This window comes from Macaca fascicularis, chromosome 19 (genome assembly GCF_037993035.2).
Source record: "Macaca fascicularis isolate 582-1 chromosome 19, T2T-MFA8v1.1".
Taxonomy (NCBI): Eukaryota; Metazoa; Chordata; class Mammalia; order Primates; family Cercopithecidae; genus Macaca; species Macaca fascicularis.
Genome location: NC_088393.1, coordinates 44,372,180 through 44,399,957, shown reverse-complemented (window position 1 = coordinate 44,399,957; position 27,778 = coordinate 44,372,180). Strand labels below are relative to the sequence as shown.

The 27,778-nt window shown below is 44.8% G+C and overlaps 1 protein-coding gene across 32 annotated transcripts in view; it reads right to left on the bottom strand.

The window, feature by feature from the left end:
- Positions 1-24,737, bottom strand: part of ZNF875 (zinc finger protein 875) — a 44,795-nt gene extending 20,058 nt beyond the window's left edge. For 3 of the 32 annotated variants that reach the window (XM_074023320.1, XM_074023308.1, XM_074023311.1), the window contains exons 1-7: positions 24,453-24,737; positions 22,956-22,994; positions 22,141-22,178; positions 21,153-21,210; positions 16,942-17,030; positions 3,602-3,728; positions 3,046-3,141 (exon numbers count right to left, since the gene is read on the bottom strand). Coding sequence is in view for 19 of the 32 variants with exons in the window: in XM_074023308.1 (XP_073879409.1) it covers positions 3,046-3,141; positions 3,602-3,728; positions 16,942-16,974 (256 nt within the window). In the remaining 13 variants the exon portion in view is untranslated. Of the gene's footprint in view, positions 1-3,045; positions 3,142-3,601; positions 3,729-6,411; positions 6,500-16,941; positions 17,031-17,271; positions 17,565-19,530; positions 19,622-21,152; positions 21,211-22,140; positions 22,179-22,955; positions 22,995-24,452 lie in introns of those variants that run through there. The other 29 variants (XM_074023328.1, XM_074023324.1, XM_074023321.1 and 26 more) reach the window with 15 other exon arrangements.
- Between the last annotated feature and the right edge of the window lie 3,041 nt (positions 24,738-27,778).

Sequence of the window (27,778 nt, the reverse complement as noted above, 5' to 3'; positions counted from 1 at the left end):
CATAATGCTCAAGTAGTAGAAACACAAAGAAAACAACTCTTAGAAACATCACCGTCAAACTGTTAAAGGCCAAAGATAATGAGAAAATCTTGAAGATAGCCAGAGAAGATCAAAATAGAAAAGAACAATATAAAAATTACTCAACAAAAAGTATAAAACTATGAAAGCCAGACGACACTGCAATGCTAGAGAAAAATATGTTAACCAGCGATTCTATCTCCAGTTAATTTTCACAAACTGAAGAGGAAATAATCTTTTCAGATTAAAATGGAAAATCCGATGCCGGGTAACTGTACTAAACGTTAAAGGAAGTCCTTCAGGATGAAGGAAAATGGTATCAGGTGGCAACTTGTATCTACATTAAGGAGTGAAGCGTATAAGAAATGTGACAGACATAAAGCACACACACATATTTCTACATATATTTCACTTAATTTCTTTAAAAATACATATTACTATACGATGGCTTAAAAATTGTAACACTGTAGTATTCGGTTTAGGATTAGCCAGGCCTGATGGCACGCACGTAGTCCCAGCTATTCGGGAGGCTGAGACAGGAAAATTGCTTGAGCCCAGGAGGTGGAAGTTGCAGTGAGCCGAGATCGTGCCACTGCACTCCAGCCTGGCGACAGAGCAAGACTCCGTATCAAAAAAAAAAGCAAGTAGGGGCCGGGTGTGGTGACTCACGTCTGTAATGCCAGCATTTTGGGAGGCCAAGGCAGGTGGATCACTTGAGGTCAGCAGTTCAAGACCAGCCTGGCCAACATGGTGAAACCCCATCTCTACTAAAAATACAAAAATTAGACAGGTGTGGTGGCACACGCCTGTAGTCCCAGCTATTCAGGAGGCTGAGGCAGGAGAATTGCTTGAACCTGGAAGGCGGAGGTTGTAGTGAGCCGAGATCATGCCACTGCACTCCTGGGTAGGTGACAGAGTAAGACTCCATCTCAATAAAAAAATTTAAAAAGCAAGTAGGTAGGCCACAGATTGGAACATCTGATAAAGAGTTCATCTCAATGATTTATTTTTAAAAATTCAAATTCAAATCAACAAGAAAAAGGCAAAAAGAATAGAAAAGGCTTCACAGAAGAGCAAACATCAAGGCCAGTCAAGGAATGAACATATAAAAAGATGCTCAAACTCAAAACTAATTAAATTACAGCTACTATGAGAGGCTATTTCATACCCAAAAGATGATCAAAACCTGAAGTCTGACCACACAAAGTATTAGGGAGGATGCAGGGCAACTAGAATCCTCACACAATAAAATGCTATGTGAGTGTGAGCAATTGCTATAGATTGAATTCTGTTTCCCCAAAAATGACATATTGGAGTCCAAATCCCTAATATCTCAAAAGATAAACTTGGCCGGGCGCGGTGGCTCAAGCCTGTAATCTCAGCACTTTGGGAGGCCGAGACGGGCGGATCACGAGGTGAGGAGATCGAGATCATCCTGGCTAACACGGTGAAACCCCGTCTCTACTAAAAAAATACAAAAAATTAGCCGGGCGCGGTGGCGGGTGCCTGTAGTCCCAGCTACTCGGGAGGCTGAGGCAGGAGAATGGCGTGAACCCGGGAGGCGGAGCTTGCAGTGAGCTGAGATTGGGCCACTGCACTCCAGCCTGGGTGACAGAGCCAGACTCCGTCTCAAAAAAAAAAAAAAAAAAAAGATGAACTTATTTGGAAACAGGGTTGTTGCAGATGTAATTAGTTAAGGTGAGGTCATTAGAGTGGGCCCTAATCCAATATGAATAATGTCCTTACAAACAATGAAAAGTTGGACACAGAAACAAGCACACAGGGAGAATGCTATACGAAGATGAAGGCAGACACTGAGGCGCTGCTCCTCCACACCAGGGATTGCCAGCAAACCACCAGAAGCTAGAGGAGAGGCATGGGACAGATTCTTCCTCACAGTCCTCAAAAGGAACCAACCCTACCAACACCTTGACCTCTACTTCTAGCCTCCAGAACTGTGAGAAAATAAACTTCTGTTGTTTAAGCCACTCAATCTGTGGCACTTTGTTGTGGCAGCCCTAGAACACTACTACAACAGCTTTGGAGAATAGTTTGGCATTACTTTGTCAGATTGACCAGGTGCATATTCTTTCACTCAGCTGTCCTATTCCTAGGTACACATCCTAGATAAACGGGTGCTTATGTGCCCAAGGACATATCTATGAGAAGGTTCACAGCAGCATTCTTTAATTGGTCAAAAGAATACACTGTTAAAAATGGAATGGATAAATGAATTGTATTGTAATTATGCATATAATACAATATTATATAGCCATAAAAATGAATGAAGCAGAGCTACATATACCAACATAGTACAAAATTAGTCTCAGTGAAGAAAACAAAGCACAGAAAGGTATACATAATATGACGACATTGATATAAAGTTTTAAAATATGCCAAACAACAATATACATGATTTAGCGATTCATACATATGAAGGAAAGAATAAGGCCATGCATGAGAATTATAAATCCCTAATATTGAAAAACAATTCCATTGGAGGGATGGGTATAGGATACCATCAGGGAAGGGGAAATGGGGGTTTCAACTGTTTAGGTAATTTTTTATTTCTTAAGCTGGGCCACTGGCACGTGAGTATGTATTTTATTATTAGTCATAGCTTAAGTATTGTGTAATAAATTATGGGAATTGGAGAGGTGGAGATAATCAATTAATCTTGGCATAAGAGTAGCTAGAAAGTATCTAGAAGGGTCGTAGACTTAACATTCATGGGGTAGATGCAGTTTTTAAGATCAAGTGAGAAAAAAGACTGTGAATGAGGAAAGACTAAGCATTACAGAGAAAACAAGTGAGGAATGGAGGCTTCCTGGTGTAGGAAAGAGACAAGGGAACCAGGGAAGTCCCTCCCTCAACTGAAGATTATGTTCTGGAAGGAAGACCATGTCAGGCAACCTTCCTCTTGGCTTCGGAGGCCTGGAGAAGAGCTTCTTCCCAGTATCTGAGAGATGCCTCCTCCTCTATCTGCCAAGCTGTAGATTATCCCATCTACCCCACACTCACACTCACCTGGACAGAGGTCCAGCGAACATTTTCTCTCCTCTCTCCAGGGCTCTTCCCCTCGCTCCAGCTGAGCAATGAGCTTTGGTTTGGAAGACGGAATTTCTATTCATAGGGAAGAAAATGAGGACATTGTTGGTTATGGGCTCAAGAGGGCATTCTAGAACTCAGAGCTGAAATGGGTGAGGCAACCCAGAGGATACAAAAGACCTATGAATAGTTCTGTCTCTGAAGTAGAAGGGTTGACTAAGGAAAGGTGACTCCAATCAGAAAGACAGCATATTATGAACACTTGGTGGATGAAAAATTTCCTGGGTTTGGAGCAAAATAAAGACAGAGCGCAAGCCTTGGGAAACAGGTCTGGAAATGGAGTGTCATCCATAACATGAATAAATCAATCTATCTGCTTGCAATTCTACTAAATCCAGATTTACCCAGAGGAAAAAGGTAAATTGTTTTTAAGCTCAACTCTAAGGGAAAGGTGCTCTGCAGGTAGCCCTTCCTCACGATGAGTGGAAAATACTCTGTAAGGCAGAGTTTAAGTGCCAAAGGAGGCCGTTCTTACCCAGTGAGACCAGGTGGTTATAAGTCTCCAGCATCACCTCCCTGTGCAGGGTCCTCTGAGCAGGACTCAACAATCTCCACTCCTCCTGGGTGAAGTCCACAGCCACATCCCTGAATGCCACGGATGCCTTTAACACAAAACACACCTCTGCTCATCCAGGAGCCTGTCTTTCCCTTCCAGTTTAGAATGAGAGGTCAAGGCCAGGCCCCATGGCTCATGCCTGTAATCCCAGTACTTTGGGAGGCTGAGGTGGGTGGATCACCTGAGGTCGAGAGTTCGAGACCAGCCCTACCAACATGGAGAAACCCCATCTCTACTAAAAATACAAAATTAGCCAGGCGTGGTGGCACATGACTGTAATCCCAGTTACTTGGGAGGCTGAGGCAGGAGAATCGCTTGAACCTGGGAGGCGGAGGTCGTGGTGAGCTGAGATTGTGCCACTGCACTCCAGCCTGGGCAACAAGAGCAAAACTCCATCTAAAAGAAAGACAGAAAGACAAAAAGAAAAGAAAGGAAAGAAAGGAAGAAAGAAAAGAAAGGAAAGAAAGGAAGGAAAGGAAAGAAAGGAAGGAAGGAAGAGAGGAAGGAAGGAAGGAGAGAGAGAGAGAAAGAAAGAGGAAAGAAAGGAAAGAAAGAGGAAAGAAAGGAAAGAAAAGAAAGAAGAATGAGAGGTCGAAAGGCTTCCCTAAGGGAAGCAGAAAAGATTTCTACACCCTACTTTGGATTGTGACCTTGGCACCAAGGGGTGAAAGACCATTGTTCTTCTATCTCTGCCGAGCCAGCATCATTTATGCACCTATTACTTACTGTCAATATCCCAGGCTAGCTGCTATGGAGGATAAAAGCAAACAAAACCAAAGCCCTTACAAGCTAGAGAGAGTTTTAAAATTAGGCAGGGAGAAGAAGACACCACACAAGCACAACTAAATAGTAAAGAATCATCTTGCTGAGTTTGAAAATTTTCTGAGACTACTTGGTCTCAGTATTTGTTCTACTTGAAGCAGTGGCGCCTCTGGGGTTTGGGGGCAAATAACTCACCAATATATATAGTTCCTACAGCAGGACTCACTCCTTCCTCTACCAAATGCTGCCACATGCCTGCTCAGGCCTAAGGAGGGAAACTGGGTGGTGATGAAGAGTGTGGACTCAAACCACACTATCTGGATTTGGAACCCATCTCTGTCCCCAACTAGTGTAACCTCAGGCACTGAATTAGCTGCTCAGCACGTCAGTTTCTCCTGTGAACTAAAAATAACAGTGCTTATCTCAAAGGGTTGTGGTTAGGATTAGGATTACTGTGAAGGGCTCAGACAAAATGCCTGGTGCGGTCCCTGGTTGTTCTATGTAAAATTCCACACCCTCACGCGGGTTTCATTCCCCTCGCCTGCTTTACTGTGTTCCCTTAACTCTAAGATAATACATGATATTCATTTCTACTTTCTGGCTTCCCACTAGACATCAGTTCCATGTGCATGGCTGGATCACTGTGATTGCCCTGGTGTCTACAACAGAATCTGCAAATACTTAGCCGTCAGATATTTTTAAATAGCCGAAAATGATTTATTATTATTAGACAAGCAACAAAGTTTCAAACGAACCTCCGCTACCTAGAAAGCTGTACTTTGGAGGATGGGAATATATAACCGTCCTTGGCATGGAAGTTCGGTGAGATTTCCAAATGAGTCTGGAAATCTAGCACTGGGATTCTTCCCTGCCCAACACTTACTCTCTTTGGGTACAATCTATAGTCAATAGAGGGGTTTAATTTGACCATATACTGCTTTAAAACTTGTGTTTATATCAATTAAATGTTGGAAGATTTCATATGAAAATCTCAATCTGTGGGTTCTGTTAAAAGTCCATAAATCTGACCACCCTGGGCACTGCACTGCTATAGGACCACAGTTGGCTGACGGTGACTCATGCTGGGGGTCTATCAGCCGCAACACACTATTGGAGACTGCCTCACCAGTGTCATTCATTTAGGCATATGCCTTGTCTCTTTGATTTGATTTTGCATCCCCTTCTCAGAATGCCTCCATCACTCCTTGAGGGTACGACATTGTGTCTCTAAAACTAATTCCACACTGTACCCTTCCCAGGGAATCCTCCCTACATTTCCTGTCCCCTACCAGCTCCATTATTCTACACTGGCTGGCCTATGAAATGGCCTTAAGACTCTACCCATACCCAGTTATACTGATAGCTGTCTCCAAACCCAGCCACTCCCAATGCACTGAATCACAAGAGGAGGGCACAGATGAGTGACAGCTTTGGTTCTCACACCTCATCTCTCTCTGGCTATACTTCAGAGCTACCTGGGTGGTATTTTAAATTATGGATTCTTGAGTCCCACCACAAATCAATAAAACCAGGAGGCCTGGGGGCGGTGGCTCTTTGGGAAGCTGAGGCGGGCAGATCAGGAGGCCATGAGATCAAGACCATCCTGGCTAACACGGTGAAACCCCATCTCTACTAAAAATACAAAAAACTAGCCGGGCGTGGTGGCGGGTGCTTATAGTCCCAGCTACTTGGGAGGCTGAGGCAGGAGAATGGCGTGAACCCAGGAGGCGGAGCTGCAGTGAGCCAAGATGGCGCCACTGCACTCCAGCCTGGGCGACAGAGTTAGACTCTGTCTCAAAAGATAATAATAATAATAAAATAAAAAAACAGGGGATGGGGCTTTTGTACTTCTAAAGGCTCCTAAAAGTAGAGTGATAGTTGTGAATCACTAGGTCAGAGAAATTTCAAGAGGGAGAGGTCATGTAGGATTGAGGATCAGGAAAAGTTCATGAGAAGGAGGTACTCACTGTTGAATCTAGGTGGTCGTAAGTGAGTGTTCAATGTATAAGGCTTCCTGGTTTTTTCCATATGTCTGAAACTGTTTATTATTAAACACTGGAGAGAAAAAGACTATTCAGGTACCTGCCTAGTCGCTGTTGTGATTTGCTTTTACAATCCCTTCTCAGAACATACACACATACACCCCTTGAAAATCTCCAGTGAAGGAGCTACATTACAGAGCAACTAATGTTACTTTACTCACATTTAATACAACCGGTTATTCCTCCAGCCCTGGAACAACTCATGGTTTGTCTGTGAACCATGTATGTAGGGGGCATTGTAAACACTGTATGGCTGACCCTCATGATCCACTCCAAATCTCTCCCACGGAGTAGAAACACAGTTAGAAGCTTGGGGGAGTTAATTCATCCACTTGCCAGCCGAAAAGTAAATATATGAAAAATGAATGGTAACCAACAGGCCACAAGAAGTCTTACTGCAGGATTCTAGCAAAAGACTTCTGATTTGTAAGATGGAGTCACAGGAAGTCAGCACTTTTCCTGATGCTCAGAAACATGGGCGCAGATTACCCAAGAGGCAGCAGGGCTTAGTGCACTGGCTGAATGTGTGGTCCCTGAACCTGCAGCACTAGCATCCCCTGGGAACTTGTTAGAAATAAAAATTCTCAGTCCCCATCCTAGGGCTACTGAATCAGAAACTGCGGGGGGGAGCCCAGCAACCTGTTTGAACAAGGCTTCCAAGTAATTCTGATGCACAGTAAAGTTTAACAACTATTCAATGGCTAAAAGCACAAACTTTGGAGACAAACTATTCAAATTACAGTCCCCTCTCTTAGTTATCTTATCTACTTAGATATCTTAGTATCTGTGTCTCAATTTCCTATAAAATCGATATTATAATGGCCCTTATAGGGCCATTGTGAGAACTAAACAAAGTTACTATTGGGAAACATCCTATGGCTTTGAGGGGAACCAGCCTGGATGAGGCTGACACTGTAGAGAACAGGTTAGACTGCGGAGACGAAAGAACCCCAGTCCTTGGTAAGCTTATGGAGCTGAAGGACCAACCCCAAAGTGCACCCTCTCTCTGAACTTCCTTTTATATGGGCTAAGTTACTTATTGTTTAGAACAACCTAAATTAGGTTTACTGTTGCCTGTGGCCAAAAGCATTGTATCTAACCAGTGGGTGGGTACAGTGATGGCCCCAGTGAATCATGCCTCCCTGTTTCTACCCTTCATGCAATCTCCTCCTAAACTAACCCTGGGCTTGGCTATGGGACTTGCTTTATCCAGTGGGACATCAGCAAACATGATGCAAGCAGATGTTTGAGAGGCATTTGAGTTCAGGGCTGGCCTTCTCTCTGTGCAAGAAACCTTGAGACCACCATATGAATAATCTGAGCTTACCTGCTGAAGAGGCCACATGGAGAAGAACCAGGAATCGAAGCATCCCAGCCAACCAGGCTGTCAACCACCAGACAGGTTGAGACCATCCGGCTCTAGCTGAGCAGCCTACAGCCACATGTGGATGCCAAGAGGATCAGCCCAGCCATGCCGGGCCTACTTGCTGACCCACAGGATTTTGAAAAAATGATTACATTTTAAGCCGCTAAGTTCTTTTTTTTTTTTTTTGAGACGGAGTCTCACTCTGTCACCCAGGCTGGAATGCAGTGGCGTGGTCTCAGCTCACTGCAACCTCCGTCTCCTGGGTTCAAGTTATTCTCCTGCTCCCACCTCAGCCTCCCAAGTAGCTGGGACTACAGGCGTGTGCCACCACATCCGGCTAATTTTTATATTTTTAGTAGAGATGGGGTTTCACTATGTTGGTCAGACTGGTCTCGAACTCCTGACCTTGTGATCTGCCCGCCTCGGCCTTCCAAAGTGCTGGGATTACAGGCAAAGGCCACTGCATCTGGCCTAAGCCACTATGTTCTTTAGGCCACTAAGTAGGTACACAGAAGTGAAGTGCTGCCATAACAAAATGCCTAAAACATGTGGTATTAGCTCTGGGAGCAGGACACGGGCAGAGGCTTGGAAAGCATCCAGGAAAACTATTAACACAGGCTGGAAAAGCAGTAAACAAACTGCTAGTGGGAACTGGAAAAGGAGTGAGGAAACTGATATGGCAGCTTGAACAAGGCAACTCGTATTATATATTACCAAAGCTATTGCCTGCATGAACTTGGAAAACAGAAAATATACCTGATGAACTTTTGGATCTAGCTAAAGAGATCTCCAGAAAGCCTGTTAAAAGCTTCAGTTGGGCTGGGCGTGGTGGCTTACATTTTTAATCCCAATACTTTGGGAGATCAAGGCGGGCGGATCACCTGAGGTCAGGAGTTTGAGACCAGCCTGACCAACATGGACAAACCCCGTCTCTACTAAAAATACAAAATTACCCAGGTGTAGTGGTGCATGCCTGTAATCCCAGCTACTTGGGAGGCTGAGGCAGGAGAATTGCTTGAACCTGGGAGGCGGAGGTTGCAGTGAGCCGATACTATACCATTGCACTCCAGCCTGGGCAACAAGAGGGAAACTCTGTCTCAAAAAAAAAAAAAAAAATTCAGTTGGATGTTTCTAGCAACATACAATAATATCCAGAAACAGAAGAGCTGAAGAAGTAATTATACAGCTTGCAAGCATAATTTAGAGGAAATATAGACAAGTCAGGACTTGCTAGCTTGGAAATAAAATTGTTTTACATCTTCAGTCTCTCCAGCTGGCACATGTCTCAAAATAAAAAGATAAACTCAGATTAAAGATCGAATCAAGAGTTTGCCTAAAAGACCCAAACTTTAGGACCTCTGAAGTGTTAAGGGGATGCCTAGTGGAGTCTCCAAGCTAGACAAAAAGACTTCTGAGATTCGTATGGGCATTGTCCCATAGCACCGACATCTTGCCAAAGATGAGAGGCCTATTTGACTGTGATTTCAGCTTTTGCTTAATAGAGCAGTCCCAAATCTGGTACATGGGAAACCCATAGAGCTTTCAAGGAAGTCCGAAGGATCTGAAACAGTTAAAAATGAAAAGGCCTCCTCCATGCCTAATTCCTGTCCTTTCTGAATGCGAGCATCTACTGTAGTGTCTCTCACCGCTGTATGTTAGGTAGGGAGTGTTTGGGATGGAGGGAAACAAATGACTTGCCTTTTTAGTATACAGGTATCTGACTTAAAAAGGATCCACTGAAGAAGCTTTAGCCACATCCAGACTGTCACACAAAAGCTACTGGACTTTAGAATTTGAAGATGAAACTTTTGGGGATCTTGGGAGGGGGGTGAGTTTATCTTGCACACGGTAAGGGTATGAATCATTGGGACCAATAAATCATGTCTCCCTGTATCTACTCCCTTATGTTATCCCCTCCTATGATGACTCTGGACTTGGCCATGTGACTTCCTTTGGCCAAAAGGACATCAGTGAACATGACAAAAGCCAAAACGTTAAAAGTACTTGTTTTAACAAGTACTTTTAACAAGTACACTTAACAAGTACAGGAAGAGAGGACACAGGCTGTCCTCTCTTCCTGTGTAGAGAAACCCAAGACCGTTTGACCAAGCCCAAGCCCACATGGAAGAGAACCAAGAAGAAACTAGGCACCCCAGCCAACCAGCCTCCTGTCACGCATGGATAGTCCTCCAGCCCTGGTCAAAATGTCAGCTGACTGCAGCAAAATGACAAGACCAGGTGAAACCTGCAAAACCTACCTGCGCCCAGCCCAAAATATGAACCTACCCAATTATGTGCTAATAAGTGATTTTGTTTTACGCCATTGATGTTTAGGATTGTTTTTTTTTTTTTTGAGACGGAGTCTCGCTCTGTCGCCCAGGCTGGAGTGCAGTGGCCGGATCTCAGCTCACTGCAAGCTCTGCCTCCCGGGTTTACGCCATTCTCCTGCCTCAGCCTCCTGAGTAGCTGGGACTACAGGCGCCCGCCACCTCGCCTGGCTAGTTTTTTGTATTTTTTTTAGTAGAGACGGGGTTTCACCGTGTTAGCCAGGATGGTCTCGATCTCCTGACCTTGTGATCCGCCCGCCTCGGCCTCCCAGAGTGCTGGGATTACAGGCTTGAGCCACCGCGCCCGGCCAGTTTTTTGTATTTTTTAGTAGAGACTGGGTTTCACCGTGTTAACCAGGATGGTCTTGATCTCCTGACCTCGTGATCTGCCCGTCTCGGCCTCCCAAAGTGCTGGGATTACAGGTTTGAGCCACCGTGCCTGGCCTGAGTTTCATTCTTGTTGCCCAGGCTGGAGTGCAATGGCATGATCTCAGCTCTCTGCAACCTCTGCCTCCCAGGTTCGAGTGATTCTCCTGCCTTAGCCTCCCAAGTAGCTGGAATTACAGGCATGCACCACCATGCCTGGTTCATTTGTATTTTTAGTAGAGATGGGGTTTCACCATGTTGGTCAGATTGGTCTTGAACTCCTAACCTCAGGTGATCCACTCACCTCGGCCTCCCAAAGTGCTGGGATTACAGGCTTGAGCCACCGCGCCCGGTCTTAGGATTGTTTATTATACAGCAAAGGCTGATACACTGATAGAGCGATCACGTTATATGAAAAATACTTGGTGACTAACATGACCGTTGGCTTGCTGGGATGCCCATGATGTCAGAAACTCCTAAGCTAGTCTTGGAGAGCAGCAGATTCAGTCTTCTTCCTGGGAAGACTCCTGGGCATGAATTCATTAAATGGGAAAGCGAACAACAGATTGACCTGACCTACTTTTATTTTTCTCCTCTTTTTTCAGCTGAGTGGATAAAAAGTAAATGTATCTAAGTTAAAAGTATACATAAGATGACTCCCCTGTGATAACAATAAACACATTTTCAGAATGAACAATCAGAACATGACGTCAGACAACCGGATAAAACATTTGAAATGAGGACTGTTCTAAATATCTAGGATACTGAAATGAGGCACTAAAGGTTTCTGAAAAGTGATGTTACTGCAATGTTGGGGAAAATGAGGATTACAGAAACATGTAGTGGGTGGCAAAGAACCAAGTCAACATTTGGAAACAAATCAGGACACTATGTGAGCTTTCACATGAGAGAAGAAAGAAATCTGAGTTGACAGGTCTACCCTGGTAATCAAAATCTGTACAGTGTAATAATTAAAATAAAGACAAATAAAAGTTGCATAGTAGGGCTGGGCGTGGTTGCTCACACCTGTAATCCCAGCACTTTGGGAGGCCAAGGTGAGTGGATCACCTGAGGTTAGGAGTTCAAGACCAATCTGACCAACATGGTGAAACCCCATCTCTACTAAAAATACAAATGAACCAGGCATGGTGGTGCATGCCTTTAATTCCAGCTACTTGGGAGGCTAAGGCAGGAGAATCACTCGAACCTGGGAGGCAGAGGTTGCAGAGAGCTGAGATCATGCCATTGCACTCCAGCCTGGGCAACAAGAATGAAACTCAGGCCAGGCACGGTGGCTCAAACCTGTAATCCCAGCACTTTGGGAGGCCGAGACGGGCAGATCACGAGGTCAGGAGATCAAGACCATCCTGGTTAACACGGTGAAACCCTGTCTCTACTAAAAAATACAAAAAACTGGCCGGGCGCGGTGGCTCAAGCCTGTAATCCCAGCACTCTGGGAGGCCGAGGCGGGCGGATCACGAGGTCAGGAGATCGAGACCATCCTGGCTAACACGGTGAAACCCCGTCTCTACTAAAAAAAATACAAAAAACTAGCCAGGCGAGGTGGCGGGCGCCTGTAGTCCCAGCTATTCGGGAGGCTGAGGCAGGAGAATGGCGTAAACCCGGGAGGCAGAGCTTGCAGTGAGCTGAGATCCGGCCACTGCACTCCAGCCCGGGCGACAGAGCGAGACTCCGTCTCAAAAAAAAAAAAAATACAAAAAACTAGCCGGGCGTGGTGGCGGGCACCTGTAGTCCCAGCTACTCAGGAGACTGAGGCAGGAGAATGGTGTGAACCCGGGAGACGGAGCTTGCAGAGAGCCGAGAACCGGCCACTGCACTCCAGACTGGGGACTCTGTCTCAAAAAAAAAAAAAAAAAAAAAGAAAAGAAACTCCATCTCAAAAAAAATAATAATAAATGAATAGAATAAAATAAAATAAAAATTGCGGCCGGGCGCGGTGGCTCAAGCCTGTAATCCCAGCACTTTGGGAGGCCGAGGCGGGCGGATCACAAGGTCAGGAGATCAAGACCACAGTGAAACCCCGTCTCTACTAAAAATACAAAAAATTAGCTGGGCGCGGTGGCGGGCGCCTGTAGTCCCAGCTACTCAGGAGGCTGAGGCAGGAGAATGGCGGGAACCCGGGAGGCGGAGCTTGCAGTGAGCCGAGATCGCGCCACTGCACTCCAGCCTGGGCAACAGCGTGAGACTCCGTCTCAAAAAAAAAAAATAAATAAATAAATAAATAAAAATAAAAATTGCACAGTATAAAGCAACACATGGTGAAGAAGGGAGTCTCAGAAAAGAAAGAAATAATTGGAAGTTCAAATTCTTTAGAACTGGCAGGGTTCACGGCTGGCCGCAGTGCTCATGCCTGTAATTCCAGCACCTTGGGAGGCCAAGGTGGGTGGATCACTTGAGGTCAGGAGTTTGAGACCAGCCTGGCCAATATGGTGAAACCCTGTCTCTACTAAAAATACAATAATTGGCCAGGTGTGGTAGTGGGCGCCTGTAATCCCAGCTACTCAAGGGGCTGAGGCAAGAGAATCGCTCAAACCTGTGAGGCAGAGGTTGCAGTGAGCTTAGATTGATCCCAGCCTGATGCAGTGGGACAGAGTGAGACAGCGAGACTCTGTCTCAAAAAAATAAGTAAATAAATAAAAAATAAAACAGCTGGGCACAGTGGCTCACACCTGTAATCCCAGCACTTTGGGAGGCCCAGGCGGGCAGATCACGAGGTCAGGAGATCGAGATCCTGGATAACACGGTGAAACCCTGTCTCTACTAAAAATACAAAAAATTAGCCGGGTGAGGTGGCGGGCGCCTGTAGTCCCAGGTATTCGGGAGACTGAGGCAGGAGAATGGCATGAACCCAGGAGGCGGAGCTTGCAGTGAGCCGAGATCGCACCCCACTGCACTCCAGCCTGGGCGACAGAGTGAGACTGTCTCAAAAACAAAAAACATGGCCGGGCGCGGTGGCTCAAGCCTGTAATCCCAGCACTTTGGGAGGCCAAGATGGGCGGATCACGAGGTCAGGAGATCGAGACCATCCTGGCTAACACGGTGAAACCCCGTCTCTACTAAAAAATACAAAAAACTAGCCGGGCGCGGTGGCGGGCGCCTGTAGTCCCAGCTACTCGGGAGGCTGAGGCAGGAGAATGGCGTGAACCCGGGAGGCGGAGCTTGCAGTGAGCTGAGATCCGGCCACTGCACTCCAGCCTGGGCGGCAGAGCGAGACTCCGTCTGAAAAAAACAAAAAACAAAAAACAAAAAACAACAAAAAAGAACTGGCAGGGTTCAAATCTCCAACTGGTGTGGTTGCCCAGTGCTTCAAAACAGTCATTTCTATTCACCTTGTCATATTTTGTTTTGAGAATAAAAACCTATATAAGAATTTCCTGTACAATGCTGATTATAGAAGTATTATTTGCAACAGTTAAATATTGGAAACAGGAGTCCACAAATTGGGAAACAATGGATGAGTTCATCCATTCAATGGATTACTATGGAAATTATTTTCAGTGGGATAAGTACTGGCTGTTCCTACACCTTTAAAAATAGGGCTGGGTACATACACTGCCAGTAACTTTACTACATTATGATTTTACCATTAGGGCCTGTCAAAATATGTGTTTGTAGGGGTGTGTGTGCATATAAAATTAAATTAAATCCCAGTGAGAAAGGAATCCTAAAACAAAAATGGAAGACTCCTGAGTGTGCAGGCTGTGTTTTACCCATCATTAACTGTTATCTACTGAGTGTTCTGCACATAGCAGACACTCAAGTTTGTTGTATGGCATCAAGGAAAAGGAAAAATGCTAAGGAAAAAAATAACATAATGTGCCTGCTAGTTCATCTCATTGTTACAAATTTAACACAAATTTTAATTTATCTTCTTAGGCAAAGGTCCTTGGCAGTAACACCTAATGTCCTAAGATAGTCTTGCTTTGATTATTTTGTATAATTCAGATGTCATGCATATCAAGAGTACCTGGATATTCGACCCAACGCCCCTGAAATATGTGATTAATCACATGCCTATAATAACACACCAAAGCAAACAATGGAAACTCCTTTGTTACTTAGTTCCTTCAAATCATTTATTTAAGGTTGTGATTCCTTCACGCACCAAACATTTCATGTGTGCCAGACATGAGAGGCACAGAGGTTTCATCTTAAACAACTATTTAAATGCTCATGCCCTTTAATTTTTCCTAAGTAAATATTCTGTTAAAAAGCTACATTGAAGAACATGTCGTTTCTGTTTCTGTACAGGATGCAGTTCCGGGTGGACCTACTGAGAACGAAGAAGGTGGCAAAGGAAAAGTCAGCTACCACAAACTTCTGACTTTTCCCAGCCAATCAGAAAGAATGTTTCCCTGATAACACTGGGAGAGGTGAAGAAAGTACACACAAAAAGGCTGGGTGCGGTGGCTCACGCCTGTAATCCTAGCACTTTGGGAAGCTGAGGTGGGCAGATCACCTGAGGTCAGGAGTTTGAAACCAGCCTGGCCAACATGGTGAAACCCCATCTCTACTAAAAATACAAAAATTAGCCGGGCGTGGTGGCACGCGCCTGTAATCCCAGGTACTCCGGGAGGCTGAGGCAGGAGAATCGCTTGAACCCAAGAGGCGGAGGTTGCAGTAAGCCAAGATCGTGCCACTGCACTCCAGCCTGGGCGACAGAGCAAGACTCCATCTCAGAAAAAAAGAAAGTACACACAAAAAATATTCAGTGTTACCTTGGGAAATGTCCTGAATTGGATTTCTTATGTATTCCTAGTATTAATACTTTCAAATGAATTAAATATTTTAGAAATGAGAAACAGAAGTCTCAGTGTTGCTCTGATAACATCCAGGAATGCATAATCCCCACCACAGGAGTCCACAATTAAGAAATCTCTTTTCCTGTCTAAATTCCACTCAGATTTCTTGATAAGAATAGCGAAGGCAAATCTGAAATAACCAAGTTAACCCATATCAAAAATGACTGTTAACCAGCCTGGCAACTGTGTTGGTGCTTGAGCCACCATACCTGGCCAAGGTTGATTTTTAAATATGCATATGGGGCCGGGTATGGTAATCCCAGCACTTTGGGAGGCCGAGGTGGGCGGATCATGAGGTCAGGAGATTGATACCATCCTGGCTGACATGGTGAAATCTCGTCTCTACTAAAAATACAAAAAATTAGCCGGGCGTGCTGCCGAGCGCCTGTAGTCCCAGCTACTAGGGAGACTGAGGCAGGAGAATGGCGTGCACCTGGGAGGTGGTGCTTGCAGTGAGCCAAGATGGTGCCACTGCACTCCAGCCTGAGTGACAGAGTGAGACTCCCTCTCAAAACAAAAACAGAAACAAAAACAAAAAACCTTCAGCAAGTCCGCTGGCCACCATAATCCTTATACACTGTAGCGACAGTCCAGCCTCTGAAACTAACTATGCTTCCTTGCCACCTCCCACTGGAATGCCTTCCCCCAGTCTCCAACTTACCAAACCAGTCAGGGGCAACTGAGACAGCCCTACTTCTAGGAGTCCTCCCCAAGCATTTGAAATCACAGGCATCTGTGCTGTCCCTGCCCTTCATCCACATCACCAAACAATTATGCATGTATGTCTCTTTACTTTTATTTAAACTGTTCCATATGTGTTGTTCACAATTAACTATTTCATGAGTGACTGTGGTATGGATGGAACAGAAAGGAATGCTGAGGGAAGACTCCTGTCAGAATGAGCCACTCTTCCAGGACTAGGAATGATCTCAAAGGTAAAATTCAGGTCAGACTATGTTAGGAGTCGAAAAGACCAAAGGGATCATGCCCAACTCAGCATTTCACTGGAGGTTATATAATCAAACAGCAAACTGTTTACCATGAATGCAGGATGTGAGCAAACTCACACTGCGCCTGACACCAAAAGGTTTGCTGTGGGCCATCACTGCCTGGCGCTGGGCTCCTTGAAGTTATCTACCAGGAAATCTAGCGCCCATTGTTGGAAGGATGCAGTCTCCCAATTGAGAACCAAATGGCCAACTGACAATTACCTGACCCCTTTTCTCATTATCTCTTTTACCAATAAATACGGGAGAGTTGTGTAAAGCTCAGGGCCCTTGACCACTAGAGACAAAGTGCCCCCTGACCGCTTCTTCCAAATATACTCTTTTGTCTCTTGTTTTTTATTCCCTTTGTTCTGTCCACCAGGTCCGTGTAGGTTAAAAGTGGCGCCCCGGACAGCGACAGAATCGGATGCTCTACAAGACTATATCAAACTCCTCCTTGTTCTACAGACTAGTAATGACTAGGACTAGGAATGACTTTGCCCAATACCAACAAAGCAGCCTCCAGGACAAAAGGTAATGGAACCCATTCTGTTGACAGCCAAGATGGAATTACAGGTAATTCTCACCTCTTTTTTGGCTCTCAGGAGCCCTGTGGCCATTTTCCTGGTCTCCTGCGTGCTCTTCCTGGAGAAGGGCAAAGTCTCAGAAGACAGATCTGGGGATGTGAAGAGAAATAAAAGAGTGGCCTAGGTGGAAACTGCCTCCCCATGAGATGAAGCGCAGACCGCTCCAGAGCCCCATAGTTGGGGTCGGGGATGTCACAGAAATCACCGGGGCAGCCAATTCCCATCCAGAGGGGGCCCAGGATGACCCAACACCCTCAAGCTCAGCCGCAAGCTCGGGCCAGGGAGTGAAGCCCTTGTCCCCAAACAACAGAGTGAGGGTTTGTCTCTAACCCTGTGGACTCCAATGAAAAGAAAATGGCCTGGAGGTGCCCACAGGAGAGCGTCCGAGTTCTGAGCCAGCTCTGTGGCTCCCAGCCTGCGTCCCCATGAGTAACACAGGGACACGCAGAGGGGCATGCTGCCTGCCTATAGGGCACTCACGGAACGCGGGTGCACTCTGCAGATCCTGAAGCCGAAAGTCAGGTAACAAGGTGCAGATGGGTGGGAGAGACCTGAAGCGGGAGGCCTTCCCGGATCCCAAAAAGCCTAACGCGCCGGGCCCACCGACCGGACGGGCTTCTGACGTCAACGCTACACACTGAAGGAGGATAGGGAGGGGGCGGAAGTGACCGCAGAGGCCTCTGGGGATTGTAGTTTCGAAGCTAGAGAGGCGCCGGCCACCACACCCAGCTAGGGTTTTTTTTGTATTTTTTTAGTAGAAACGGGGTTTCACCGGGTTAGCCAGGATGGTCTCGATCTCCTGACCTCGTGATCCGCCCGTCTCGAACTCCCAAAGTGCTGGGATTACAGGCTTGAGCCACCACGCCCGGCCCTAATCACCTCTTAAAGGCTGCACTGGTCATCGCTGCTGCATTAGGGGTTGAGTTTCCCACGCATGAACTTCGGGGAACACACTCAAACCACAGCAGTCCTCATGGAAACCTTCCAGAAAATCTGTGTGCCTGGCACTCCGGAATTCCTCTTTTCCACCCCTTCTCCCTGCAGCTCTAACATCGTGTCCCTTCATTATTTTCCATCTGAGCATAGGAAAGAACACTTTCCTACATTACACTTTACATTCCTGCATTACACATTACACAAAGAACACTACACCCATTTCTTATGAACCTTTCCTACACTAAAATAATTCCATCACTCAGATAGAAATTTGCAAAAATAAATTTTCATTTTTGACATGAGAATATAGTTTAATGGAAACCCTAAAATACACAGAAAATAAAAATAATCACCAAAAATGTTCCATGAATCAAAGCAACACATATAGTGAGATCTTATATCCTAAAATATATAGACCTAAATATGTTATTTTAAAAATCGAGGAAGAAACACAAGGAACTCTATACACACCTTTAAAAATATGCTGTCTAGCCGGGCGCGGTGGCTCACGCCTATAATCCCAGCACTTTGGGAGGCCGAGGCGGGCGGATCACAAGGTCAGGAGATCGAGACCACGGTGAAACCCCGTCTCTACTAAAAATACAAAAAATTAGCCGGGCGCGGTTGTGGGCGCCTGTAGTCCCAGCTACTGAGGAGGCTGAGGCAGGAGAATGGCGTGAACCCGGGAGGCGGAGCTTGCAGTGAGCCGAGATCGCGCCACTGCACTCCAGCCTGGGCGACAGAGCGAGACTCCGTCTCAAAAAAAAAAAAAAAAAAAAAAAAAAAAAAAAAAAAAAAAAATGCTGTCTAGTTTAATTCTAGAATTAATTTGGAATTCTGTTAAGAAAGATATATTTTAATAGGAAAAGTAAGTCATTAATGTATCAAAGAAAACAATCATTCTTGTATTGCAAATAAATGCCCAACCAAGACAAAAAGGCACGTCACATCTTATGGGAAAAGATGGAAATGAGGGTGAGAGGAAAACTGTGAGCCTTGAATGTAAGACAGAAAAAAGTCAGGGCAGGATGTTAAGGAATTGGAAATGATTCTCCAAATTAAAGGAATATGAGACAGAAAGAGGAGAGAGGGAGGCAATAGTCTCCCTCCAGGGGTGTGGGGGTATCTCCCTTTCAAAGGGCTGTTTCCTGTATTAACTGACTCCCCATTAAGAAAATATATATATACTGACAAATTATATTGTACCCCATAAATTGTATATGTTTGTTCAAAAATATTTCAAAGAATTTTTTTTGGCTGATTTTTATCTATCTTCTAAATTGTATGTATTTATGGGGTACAAAATGATGGTATGATTTTTCATTACAGTGTGGAATGATGAAATCAAATTAACCTACCCATTACCTCAAATACTTGACCTTTTTTTTGTGATGAAAATGCTATTTATCACTTTCATCATCACCTGCTGATGACATCCATGCTAGGGACAGGAAAGGCTCCACACTCCCAACAGACTCCCTCCAATAGACACTGGGGATGTGAAAGTAGATGGGAATAAAGGAGGAAGAGAGAGCAGTGGGGATGTACGTAAAATCACCCTCCAGAGCTGTGCTGTCCAATAAGGCAGCCACTTGACACATGCGGCTGCTGAGCACTTGAAAGACTGCTAAGGCCAGGAGCGGTGCCTCATACCTATCATCCCAGCACTTTGGGAGGCCAAGCCAGATGGATCACTTGACGTCAGGAGTTCGAGACCAGCCTGGACAACATGGTGAAACCCTATCTATACAAAAAATACAAAAATTAGCCGAGTATGGTGGTGAGCACCTGTAGTCCCAGCTACTAGGGAAGCTGAGGTGGGAGAATCACTGGAACCTGGGAGGCGGAGGTTGCAGTGAGACGAGATCATACCACTCACTGCACTCCAGCCGGGGCAACAGAGTGAGACCCTATCACCCTATCTTAAAAAAAAAAAAAAAAGGTCTGGGCACGGTGGCTCACACCTGTAATCCCAGCACTTTGGGAGGCCAAGGCAGGTGGATCAGCTCGGCCTCCCAAAGTGCTGGGATTACAGGCGTGAGCCACCACACCCAGCCTCTTTTTAACTTTTCTACAGTGACTACTAGAAAATCTAAAATGACGTATGTGTCTGGCATTGTATTTCTACTGGAAACCACTGCTCTAGATAGAAATGGTCTCTGGGGAGGCAGAAATACGAGAACCACAAGAGAGGTGGATGGAGGGAAGTGACAGACACATCTGGTGGGTACCTTCAGGTGCTGACAGCGGGAACCCAGGAGATTCGGGTGTGGACAGGCCCCATCTATGCACAGCAGGAGAGGAGCATGGCTGACACTAGGGGTGCTGAGCTGACATACAGAACTATTCAGCTTTATAAACATGTGAAAAACATACCGCTAAGTCACTGACAACCCACAGAACAAATCGTAACAGAAATGAGAAATACACTTAGGAACAAATGAAATGATATATAAATATCCAGTATGAAAACTGGCTGGCTTAAGAAACAAGCCTTTTCTCTCCAATACAAGTTCAAATTATAAGAGAAATGAGGGCCCAAATCAAAAACCCAAGATTGCTGTGATGCTTCATTTTGAAGCAGGAACCTCATTGTCATGCTGGGTTTGAAGGTGCCCTCTACTGTCCCCTCTATTCTTTGCCCTTTTTGATGAAAAGTTGCCTTTCTTGTTAAGTTAGAAATCCGTAGCAGAGAGAAGACTGAGGAAAAACCAAATTTGGGTATTTAAGAAAGTAAAGTTCAAAATGGCCTGCTAAAGAGAATGAATCTTGATGGAAAATATAAAATACTTCTTTACAAACATTAAAGAAAATTCTAACAACCAAAATGTTTGGAATTAGGGTAACTGAAATGGCAGTTTAATCCTCCTGAAGGAATTTTAATTTATCACTAACAGTACTTTAAAGCTAGGGGTAGAAAATTATTTTTATAGCTTTTCGCAAGCATTAAAGCTAAAAATCCAAATTCAGGTCTGTCTCTGATGGGAACGCCTCCTAAAAACAGAAGAAGCCTATAGGACTTTAGCCTGGAAACTACTCAGGGAATCTGGAATATTTCCTCAGGGGTTATCTACAATTGAAACCTGGCAGTAATTAAAAAAACAAAACAAAACAAAAAAAAAAAAACAGATAACCTTGGGATACGGCTGGAGGTCTACAGGTGGGTCATTTTATATCCTGAAGTCTAAACAAGATGATTATGGCCCCTTCAAATGATATAAACAAAAGGAGAATAAATTGGAAGAGAGCACAGATGAGTGGTTTACAGGGAGTACCTGCTTTTTTTCTTCTGGTTTTCAGGTCTCCTTGTTGCTGAGGGATCCAGCCCCAGCTCTAGACCAAGAAATGGGAAGATTTTAGAGTGACTAGTGATCTATCATCTACAATTATTAAACATTCTCAGCAGTTTATGCAAAAGATAACAAAACCACTGCAGATAACTAAGACTAGGTAATACATATCTGTTTCCCAAATACCTACCCACAAGCTGAACGATTTTTTTTTTTTTGAGACAGAATCTTGCTACGTTGCCCGCGCTGGAGTGCAACGGCAAGATCTCAGCTCACTGAAATCGCTACCTCCTGGGTTCAAGCGATTCTCCTGCCTCAGCCTCCCAAGTAGCTGGGATTACAGGTATGCGCCACCACACCTGGCTAATTTTTGTATTTTTAGTAGAGATGGGGTTTTGCCATATTGGCCAGCCTAGTCTCAAACTCCTGACCTCAGGTTATACACCCACCTCAGCCTCCCAAAGTGCTGGGATTACAGGCGTGAGCCACCGGGCCCGGCCAAGCTGAACGGTTCTAAGCTGCTGGGATCATTGCCTCTATTACCACCACGACATCAGGTCACAACCAAACCATCAAGCATGAAACAGACAGAATGTTTCCACTCCTAATCCACTGTGTGGAAAAGCCCAGAGCTTACCCATTGGGGCGCTGCATCAGAAGAGGCGCACATGCACCAGGGTGTGTGTTTGAATGGAGGTATCAAAGTTGCATCCCCATAGCTCCTCTGTTCACGGGCACTGCAGTCTGTGGCCTCATGGCCTTTGGGGGACATAGTGGGAAGGTAACCCACGTGCCAGTGGAAAGAGACACTGTGGGACTTTGCCCTGATTTCTCAGGGGCCTTTTCTCTTTTCCCTTTGGGTTATGTGTAGACTTCCCCACTGTCCACCTGACCACTCTCGTGCAGCCCAAAACCATAGCCTAAGTCATCAGCTAGGCCTTTCTTGGTGTAACTACTGAAAGGTGAGTCTTACCTGTTCAACCTCTAGAGAGATTCATCCAAAATCTGGACCTACAAGAATAAAAAAACAAGATTTGCCTGAGTATGTTTGGCCTCTCCCTTCTGTGGGACCCCCTTAAGAACCATCAGCCCCTCTTTGCTCAACAACTCCTTGTGACCCTCCTTCAGGATCACAGGGCAAATCCCACTGGCTCCACACACTATAGCCCAGTACAGACACACAGAGAAAAAGACCCAAGAGAACCCACTTTAATACAAAGTCAGGGAGGGGTGTCCACCATGAAATGTTCAAGCTTGCAGTGGGTGGCAGAGGTAGTGCGTCCTGAGACTCCAGATCCTAGTGGAGGTGGGAGGCGGACATTAGGCTTTGAGGAGACGTGTAGGCCAAATTACATCTGTGCAAACTCACGCACAATGAAATTTACACCAGATCGGGTGAGGTGGTTTAGAAATGACAGAAAGCAGAGGAAGAGGCTGACAATATGGGCTTCTCTATAAAGCATGAGGACAGTAAATGACAGCAACAGTCCCGGAAGTGTTTATAGCACATTCCTTCAATTAACAGGGCAGTTAGAGCAGCAAGGACCAGATGGGGGCCAGGCACTTCCCCTGGGGCAACCGATGTAAACTTGGAAATCAGTCTCCCTTGGTGTCACCATTTTTCTCACGATGAATTAAATATACAGAGAAGTTCACTGATGGGTTTGGCATCAGAAAGCTGATAAAGGCTGGCTCTGAACCTAAACAGCGGCTGTTGGTTTCCCAGGCATATACCGAACGCTCATTGACTAAAAATCACCCTCATTTGATAAGCGCAAAGAAACTCACATTCCACATCCAAGTTATCCATTCTGGTGGGTATTTGCTCTGTAAATTACATACGACAGAAGAAAAAGAAAATGAAAACTCAGGAAAGTAAACACACTTCTAAACCCATGAATGGTAAAATACAGGAATACAATCCCCTTGAGAATTCATCAGAATATCCAAAGAAAATGCAATATATATGAGGGTAAAAAGGCCATTTGGCAAAGCCTGAAAAGTGAGTCAAAAATCTGGTTTACAAGGATTTGTAAAAAAATACGTATATACGTACGTGTATATATATATGTATATATATGTATATATGTGTGTCTGTGTGTGTGTGTGTGTGTGTATATATATATATTTTTTAGACTGAATCTCGCTCTATGCCCAGGCTGGAGTGCAGTGGCACAATCTCAGCTCGGCTCACTGCAACCTCCGCCTCCCAGGTTCAAGCAATTCTCCTGCCTCAGCCTCTTAAGTAGCTAGGATTACAGGCGCCCGCCACCACGCCCGGCTGATTTTTGTATTTTCAGTAGAGACAGGGTTTCACCAAGTTGGCCAGGCTAGTCTTGAACACCTGACCTCAAGTGATCCACCCGCCTAGGCCTCCCAAAGTGCTAGGATTACAGGTGTGAGCCACCGCGCTCAACCCACCAAGATTTTAAAGGAGTTAAGAAGACAGAATCATTACCGTTATAAAAAAAATCAAAACCCACTTTGGGATGCTGAGGCGGGCGAACCACGAGGTCACGAGATCAAGATCATCCTGGCCAACATGGTGAAACCCCATCTCTACTAAAAATACAAAAGTTAGCTGGGTGTGGTGGCACGCGCCTATAATCCCACCTACTCAGGAGGCTGAGGTAGGAGAATCACGTGAATCCGGGAGGTAGAGGTTGCAGTGAGCCGAGATCATGCCACTGCACTCCAGACTGGCAACAGAGCCAGACTCCGTCTCAAAAAAAAAAAAAAAAAAAAAAAAAAAAAAAAAAAATCAAAACTAGGATTATATTTCATAAAGGAAATCCCAATACCTCCTTAGCTGGCTGTTTCTTTCACAAAAGTTACTCTATATATTATACGTGCCCCAAAAATAAGATTTTAAAGAAATTGGGGGAGAAACTGCTACTAAGGTACCAAAACCAGGAATTTAATTCCTTTAAAACAATTCCAAAGTAACTTGCTATGCCTTTCACAGAAACAGAAACGTCTCAAAATAAGTGTTTTATTAAGCCTGAGAAGTTGCTGTTGTTAGGACAATCAAAACTAAAAATTGGTTTATTTAGTAACAACAACAACAACAAAAAGCCATTTTAACTGGCTGTCCTTATCGAACACATCCTACTAAATAATACAACTGGCAAAAAGTGGGAAATTTTAAAGGTCGGGGAGCCATATTATAAACATAATCTAAACCAGGAGTTTATTTTATTTAATAAACCTAAACCCGGCAGTCACTCCCTCCCCTCGGGGCATTCTGCAACAAAACACCTGCTGAAAAATAAAAGGATGTTTTACCTGAGTGGGCTGAAAAGTCCCCGTTTTTATACCTTTAATCTCTAGATCCTATGGGTCAGAGGTCGTGAAACTACATCAGCCCCAGTCCGGGCGCCCATGAGACCTGTGGACGGCCAGGGAAGGGCCTGGACGCAGCCTGGGCCCCAGTTTCTGCCGTGGCGATGGCCGACTGAAGGCCACGACTCCCCGACGCTGACCCTCCAGCGTCCCATGTTTGGCAGACGCTCGGCCGCACACCCCAAAGTTGCTGAGCCACGATTCCCGCTGTGCGCCTGGATGGCGCCTGCAGACCCAGCGTGCGCTGGGCTCCTGGATACTTGGGGGCGGGCTTCCGAAAACGGTGACCAATGGGAAACGCGACCAGTTGTTAATAGGCAGACAGTCTGTATCCAGGCAACACAGAAAGAAGGGAAAGTGGCAGTCACACTTAAGTAGACAGATCTTTTAGCCAATGGACGTGCAAGATAGGGGAGGTTTGCTCCATATTGGGCATTAAGAAGCGCTTGGGCCGACCCGCCTCCAAGTCCTGGGAGGACAGTTCAAATTATGGAGGAGGGGGCAGGTGCTAGGCAGCAGTGGCAAGGGGAGTAGCGGGGAGTAGGGGAAGCACGAGATCATGTACCTTTGCCGCTCAGATTACCAAGCCTGTGACTGAGAATCGGTGTCTTCCTTGCAAGGTTTCAATCTGAGGCTCTTGGGAAGAGGGCAGAGTTGGAGACTGATGGAAGCGCGGTGGGGAGAGGAGCGGGTGAAGGGAGAGTGGAGAATGTGTCAGGCTGTGTCTTTATTCCTGGCACCTCACTTAGCCTGCTCGAGTTTCTCAATCTATTCCAGGAGCACTCTCTTGACCCTGCAGGGGCCTGAAAGGGAATGTTGGTCGCCAGTGTCTGCTTTCTTGGACTGGATTGGAATTGGTCCCACGAATTTAGGCATTATGATACATTGCTGCTTTTAGACTCACTTGGTTTGTACATTGTGCTTTCTTTTCCTCTTTCCCTTCAGGAATTTAAAATGTTCTCTTTGCTTTATCTATTTAATTATATATGATTGCCTTGAAGATTTCGGCTTGAATTAAAATTACATATATGTTTTTTGCCTGTCTTTATTATTAAAAAATAATAAAATAACACATGTTCATAATGAAAATGAAATATTACAAATAAAAATAAAGGAAAGGCATTATTCCCCCTCCAGTTCCACTCTTGAAATAACGAGTTAACAAGATGATGAGCATCTTCCCATGGTATTCTCCACGATTCATGTATTTGCACACACACAGAAGCATATACAGTAGTCCCCCTTTATCCATGGTTCTACTTGCCACAGTTTCAGTTACCCACAGTAAATTGTGGTCTGAAAATATTAAATGCAAGATTCCCGAAAGAAACAGTTCATAAGCTTTAAATTGTGGGCTGTTCTGAGTAGCGTGATGAGATATCTCACCGTCCTGCTTTGTTCTGCCTGGGATATGAACAATCCCTTTGTTCAGCAGATGCATGCTGTATGCGCTACCCATAGTCGGTGAGTAGCCAACTTGGTTATCAGAATGACTGCCGCAGTATCACAGTGCTTGTGTTTAAGTGACTCTGATTTTTACCTAATGATGGCCCTAAAATGCAAGAGTAGTGATGCTGCCAATTTAGATATACAGAACAGGAGCCCTAAAGTGTTTTCTTTAAGTCAAAATGTGAAAATTCTTGACTGAATAAGGAAAATAAGTCGTGTGCTGAGGTTGGTAAGATCTATGGTAAGAACAAATCTTCTAGGTGTGACAGTGTAAGGAGGAAAAATAAATTTCTGCTAGTCTTGTTCGTTGAACACCAAGCTCAAGGTACAGCCACATGTGTGGTAAGTGCTTAGTTAAGATTAAAAAAAAAATTAAATTTGTGCTTGGAAAACAAGCAGAAGTGTGTTCTGATTGACAGCAATTGGGTCAATACTATCCACACTTTCAGACATCCACTGCGGGTCTTAGAACACATCTCCTGCAGGTAAGCGAGGGCTACTATGTAACGTTTCCTTTTTTATTATAAAGCATTTTCCTTTTTTAATGTAACAATTTGCCTCAGATACCACTTCGGGTACAAAGATATTAGGATACCTTTATAGAAGATAAGGAGTTAACTCATTCTTTCTAAGAGTTAAAAGTATCTTCCAGTATCTTCCATTATATGAGTATTTAAGATGTTAAAGTACTTTTGCACCAAAAATAATGCTAATTTTTTTTTTTTTTTTTTTTTTTTTTTTTTTGAGATGGAGTTTCACTCTTATACCCCAGGCTGGAGTCCAATGGTATGATCTTGGCTCACTGCAAACTCCGCCTCCCCGGTTCAAGCAATTCTCTTGCCTTAGCCTCCCAAGTAGCTGGGCTTACAAGTGTGTGCCACCACGCCCCGCTAATTTTTGTATTTTTAGTAGAGACGGGGTTTCACCATGTTGGCCAGGCTGGTCTCAAACTCCTGACCTCAAGAGATCCACCCACCTCAGCATCCCAAAGTGCTGGAATTACAGACGTCAACCACCACGCCTGGCCTGTAAATATTATTTTACTTACATGAGTTTTTACTTCTGCTGGGACAAATTGCACGAGTAAACAAATATATGTGTATGTAATGTAATATATGTGTATATATAATTATATATGTGAATATACAACTTAATATATACATGTACATAAAATAACATACACAATTTAACATATACACAAATATAGGCTGGGTGCAGTGAGTCACTCCTATAATCCTAGCACTTTGGGAGGCCAAGGCAGGGGATTGCTTGAACCCAGGAGTTTGAGACCAGCCTAGGCAACATAGTGAAACCCCATCTGTACAAAAAACACAAAAATTAGCTGGGTGTGGTGGCATGCACCTGTAATCCCAGCTACTTGGGACGCTGAAGTGGGAGAATCATTTGAGCCCAACAGGCAGACTTTGCAGTTAGCCGAGATCATGCCACTGTATTCCAGCCTGGGTGACACAGTGAGACTCCATCTCAAACAAAAAGTCAAAAACAAGTGATGCTGGTGAGGCTGTGGAGAAAAGAGAATGCTTATACACTGTTGATGAGAGCGTAAAATAGTCCAGCCAGTGTGAAAAGCAGCCTGGAGATTTCTCAAAGAACTTAAAACAGAGCTACCATTTGACCCAGCAATCCCATTACTGTGATCTACCCAAAAGAAAATAAATCATTCTACCAAAAAGACAAATGCACTTGTATGTTTATCGCAGCACTCTTCACAATAGCAATGATATGGAATCAACCCAGGTGCCCGTCAATGGTAGACTGGATAAAGAAAACGTGGTACATCAAACTTATCCAACCCACGC